A 5,512-nucleotide genomic window follows, 5' to 3' on the forward strand; every position below is an offset into this window, starting at 1 on the left:
TCAGAATAATCGGATCGGAGAGGAAAGAAAACTATCTACCTCATGCACCGCCAAAAGAACGGGAGGAAATTTATTCTCACAAAAACTATGATGATCACTAGACGATGATGGAGAACATAGAGGTCTTGAAGATCCGAGGTCCCCCCACCTCTCAGCGCCGAGATGAGCCGGAGGCGAGGGGACCTGAATTTCTTAGACGGCGACGGTGGCGACGCAAGCAACCCTAGTTTGGGAAAAAAGGAAAGGCACAAACTGGGCCATACTGGGACTAGCACACTTCAAACGCAGGCCCGGCCACAATGTCTTGGGCCAGGGCCGCTCATCGCACTTTGTGTGCTGATCGACGACCGGTTGCTCATTATCTTCTCAGAAGAAAAAAAACCATTCCTCTTTCTTTCTTATAGAAACCCTAAGCTAGGCGGCGGCGAGCCCTTTTCTTAGCCAGATCTCGATACGGGAAGGCGAGCGGCGAGATCCCAACAAGGAAAGGCGAGCGGCGGGGGAGAAGGCGAGGCGAGGACGCCAAGTGAGATGGAGGCGGAAGGGGATTCCGGCAACTGGTTGTTACGAATGAAATCAGGCGCTTGAGCCAGCAGATGAGGGCTGTCAAAGCCCGCAGCCTGACGGATATTCTGGGTGTGGAGCACAAGACTGAAGAAACTGCAGCCTTGGATGAGCATGGTGATCCTGCGAATGGCGGGGAGCTCAAGCCGGAAACCGCAGCAGCCTTGAATGGGCATGCGGCTGATGGTGCTGCTGCTAATGGCGGGGAGCACAAGATGGAAACTGACGCCTTGGATGAGCATGGTGATGCAGCTAATGGCAGGGAGCGGATGGTGGAAAATGTCGACGGTGGTGGTGATGAGGAGCACATGGACTTCGACATGGAGGACCAGGTGCTGAGGATCGACTCCAAATCAGAGCCAGAGGCAGAGGTGGCGACAGGTCCAGATACCAGTGTGTCGACGATTGAATCAAATCTCTCAGCATCAGACAAGTCAATACCCAAACCTGCACATCATGTTCCCATCAACAGAGGCGATGATGTTGTTGACAAGATGGACAGAGGCAAATCAGCCCAACAATTAGCCAGTGAGGCCGCGACGATGAATGCCCAACAGCAGAAATTTGATCGGTTTGTGGATGACTGGGATGCTAAATGGGGTTCGGCAGGGTTCGGTCTCTTCCATTACATGAGTGAGTAAACATATACATACATGCGTGCATGTTGTTTATCTTACTCAATTTTGTTTAGTTAGTTTCCTTACTCTCTTTTCTTACCTTTGGTCCTATGTCTTTCTATAAGGGAAGGGAAGGGAAGTGAAGGGATTTACTTTGCTGCTTATCTACCACTTGTTCATGTTACGAAAATTTTAACACCTGCTTCCATTGATTGATTTCTGCAGCGACGGTCAGTTCCATGCAATATACACACTTGATACCCGGGAGCACCCCAAGGCACAATTGTCGAACCGCGCCTAGCCTCCAGGTCGTCTCCATCAGACTGGCAGAAATTCAAGGTGGTCTGGAATGGCCGTTGCCAGTGTACGGTATGATTGCTGTCAGAGACCACGTGGATCACAATCGCAACCTTCTGTTTGCCTGCTATAGGAGCAGGTGTCAGATACTCAAGGAAAAGGTATGTATACCATCTTAATATACATACCTTTGTTAATAAGGTGATATTGTTTGCCTTCCTGGGCCTTCATATTTGTCAGTAGCTAATAAGGTGATCGATGATGCTTGCAGGAGCCCTTTTTGGCCTTGACTGGCCCCTCCCGTGCAATTGTGTGCGAGGAATCGGTTGACTTTGAAATCCAACTGAAAGTAAGAGGTACAACAGAGTCTGAAGATAGAGCATTGATCACTGGTGTGTGCACTTACAACAGAGGGGATGATACTGTTTGCTTTACCAACTGCTTCTGCACCGTAGAGTTTAGATTGGAGGTACTTCAGGAAGCAGTCCAGGCCACTGTTTTGGGCGTCCGTGTCAAAGATGGGTCATGGCCTTCTGGATGGGGAGGTCGAGTCGCTTGCTCAGTCATTGATGGTGAAATTGACGACACACCCGGGCAACTTGAGCTGCTTGTTTCTCGTGGCAGTGCCATGCCCGTGACTTCTGAGGGTTACCTTCTTCTGTCAAGGAATGTCATTTCTGTAGATGTTAACAAGAGCCTGAATTTTCTCCTAGAGGCCTGCTTACCATCTGGTGATACCATTGCACAAAAAGAATTGTCCTTCGAACCCAAACTTTGCAACATAAGTCAGGATAGTTGTGAACTTAATGGTATTGAGTTGGAGATCACTGTTGCTTGGTCTAGTCTTGTTTGTGAGAAGCGGGATATTTCGGTACAAGGGTGTGTTGGTGATGAGGAGCAGGACTGGGACGTTGCATCAATGGAGCAGCAGGTGCCGAAGATAGACTCCAAATTGACATCGGAGGTGGGGCCAGAGGCGGAAACAGAGTCGGCGATGAGTCTGGATACCAGTGAATTGGCGAATGAATCGAGTAGCTCCATGTTCGTATCAGACAAGTCAATACTCGAACCTGCAGATTCTGTTGCCGCCAACACAGGTTACGATGTTGAGAAGATGTATAGAGGCAAATCAGACGAACAATTAAAAATTGAGGCCAAGGAGATGGCTGCCGAACAGAAGAGTTTTGACATGTATGTTGATGCCTGGGAAGGGTCATGGGGTTATGATGGGTTCGGTTGCTTCCGAGACATGAGTGAGTAAAGTTGCATGCATCTTGCTTATCTTACTGAACTTTGGTTAACTAGTTTCCTTCCTCCTTTTTAGCTTTGGTCGTACTTCTTTGCATAAGGGAAGTGGAGGGAATTACTTTGTTGCTTATCTAGTACCTGTTCATGTTACAAGATTTCTAACACCTGCTTCCATTGATCTTGTTCTGATGCATGCAGCGACGGTGAGTTCCATGCAATACACACACTTGGTACCAGGGAGCACACTGTTGCACTATGGTCGAGTATTGCACTATGGCCGAGTGTTGCCTAGCCTGCAGATCTTCTCCGTTAAACTCGCAGAAATACGAGGTGGTCTGGAATGGCCGCTGCCAGTGTACGGCACGGTCGCTGCCCGAGACCGTGTGGATCACAATCTCAACCTTGTGTTTGCCCGCAACAGGAGTGAGTGCCAGATACTCAATGAAGAGGTATCTATCTGTACCATCTTAATCTTATCAATATGCTCTTGGTTTGATTTTGGGGATCCTCTTGTTTATTAGTTGCTAATAAGGTGATTGATGATGCTTGCAGGATTCCTTTTTGACCTTGACTGGCCCCTCTCGTGCAATTGTCAGCAAGGAATCTGTTGTCTTTGAAATCCAACTAAAAATAAGAGGTAGAACAAAGTCTCAAGATAAGCCACTGATCAATGGCGTGTACACTTACCACAGCAGAGAAAGCCCCATTTGCTTTAGGAACTGCTTTTGCACCGTAGAGTTAAGTTTGGAGAGAATTAAGAAATCAGTCCAGGCCACTATTTTGGGCGTCCGTGTCAAAGAGGAGGGGTCATGGCCAACATTCGGAGGTCGAGTTGCTTGCTCAGTCAGTGGACCTGACGCCAGCCCTCAGGAAATTGAGCTGCTTGATTCTCGTTATACAGCCATGCCGATGACTTCTCAGGGTTACCTTGTTCTATCAAGGAATGTTGTCTCTGTAGACTATCGTGGAAGCCTGAACTTTATCTTGGAAGCCTACTCAGATTCCGGTAATAAAGTTGCACAAAAAAATGAGTCCTTCGAGCCCAAGTTTTCCAACATAAGCAAGCAAACATGTAAACTCACTGGAGGCATTGAGTTGGAGATTACTGTTGCATGGTCCAGTCTCATTTCTGAGAAGTGGGACATCTCGTCTCGGTACTAGGAGACAACACCAGTCTTTTTTTCTGAGAAGATGTTATGGCGAGGAGACAACACCAGTCGTGCTTGGTCCTTGTGATTTGTTGTATTTTGTGAATTTAGTCTTTTTCTGTACCAGTTATGGCGAGGACTGCAATTTGTGAATTTAGTCTTTTGTTGTATTAGGCCTTGTTATATCTCGTGTGTTTGTTTTGACCGCTGTATGTTTCTGTTAATATGGTATGGTAAAATATACCCAAATATTTGCTTTTGTGTGACCAGCTGGTCTCCTCTAACCTCTTGCTATTCCAGAATGGAAGTTTGATCATATTGAGATGGACTTCGTGACTGGATTTCCTAAGTCCAAGCGGGGAAATGATGCTATCTTCGATGTCATTGACAAGCTTACTAAAGTGGCTCATTTTCTTCCTATCAAAGAATCTATCACAGCAGCTCAGCTGGCAGAGTTATACACCTCCAGAATTGTCTCCTTGCACGATCGTCGAAGCATTTTCACCTCTAAGTTCTGGGACTCCTTTCAGAAGGCCATGGGCACCAACATTCGTTTCAGCACAGCCTTCCATCCTCAAACGAGTGGCCAAGTCGAGCGAGTCAATCAAATCCTTTTAGACATGCTCAGGGCTTGTGTCATCTCTTTCGGTATGAAGTGGGAAGATTGTCTTTCATATGTCGAGTTCTCCTACAACAACAGCTTCCAAGCGAGTTCGGGCAAGGCCCCATTCGAAATTCTCTATGGCAGAAAGTGTCGTACTCCTCTCAATTGGTCCGAGACAGGTGAATGCCAACTTCTTGGCAACGACTTGATCACAGAAGCCGAAGAAATGTGCAAAGTCATTCGTGAGAATCTCAAAGCCGCGCAATCGCGCCAGAAGAGCTATTATGATGACAAGCACCGTGATGTGGCTTTTGAAATCGGAGACCATGTCTACCTCCGCGTCTCTCCAATGAAAGACACTCGTCGCTTCGGTATCAAAGGGAAGCTTGCCCCAAGATACGTGGGTCCTTTCAAGATCATTGGCAAAAGAGGCGACCTCACCTATCAACTTGAGCTTCCGTCCAACTTTCAAACGTGCACGATGTGTTTCACGTGTCACAGCTTCGCAAGTGCTTCAAGACTCCTGAGCGCACTATCAACTTCGAAGAAATTGACCTCCAAGAAGATCTCTCTTATCATGAGCACCCCGTTGCTATTCTCGAAGAAACCGAGCGCAAGACTCGCAACAAGTCAATCAAATTCCTGAAAGTGAAGTGGTCACACCATTCTGACCGAGAAGCCACCTGGGAGCGCGAGGATCACCTCCGTTCCGAATATCCGGAGTTCTTTCAGTCCTAGATCCCGGGACGAGATCCTCTTGTAGTGTGGAGTGTTGTAACACCCCGGATGTAACTTTCCATCTTTGTAACTCCAACTCTTGCCATTTTCAGCTATGTGTTATGATATTCCCTCCGTGGTTGGGTTTTGTCTTTTGTTTTGCATTTTATTCATGTCGTGCATCTCATATCATGTCACCATGTGCATCTCATTTGCATACGTGTTCGTCTCATGCATCCGAGCATTTTCCCCGTTGTCCATTTTGCAATCCGACACTCCCACATGCACCGGCGCACCCCTCTTGTCTCTTCTCGTGA

At 47.4% G+C, this 5,512-nt stretch overlaps 1 protein-coding gene across 1 annotated transcript; it reads left to right on the forward strand.

The window, feature by feature from the left end:
• Positions 1-393: 393 nt before the first annotated feature.
• LOC119344539 lies at positions 394-4,133 on the forward strand. The gene is made up of 5 exons (XM_037614935.1): positions 394-1,197; positions 1,407-1,639; positions 1,750-2,731; positions 2,925-3,175; positions 3,279-4,133. The coding sequence occupies exons 1-5, from the start codon at positions 597-599 to the stop codon at positions 3,885-3,887; spliced, it is 2,676 nt and encodes an 891-aa protein (XP_037470832.1). The 5' UTR covers positions 394-596; the 3' UTR covers positions 3,888-4,133.
• Positions 4,134-5,512: the final 1,379 nt, after the last annotated feature.

This window comes from Triticum dicoccoides, unplaced genomic scaffold, assembly GCF_002162155.2.
Source record: "Triticum dicoccoides isolate Atlit2015 ecotype Zavitan unplaced genomic scaffold, WEW_v2.0 scaffold172474, whole genome shotgun sequence".
Classification (NCBI taxonomy): Eukaryota; Viridiplantae; Streptophyta; class Magnoliopsida; order Poales; family Poaceae; genus Triticum; species Triticum dicoccoides.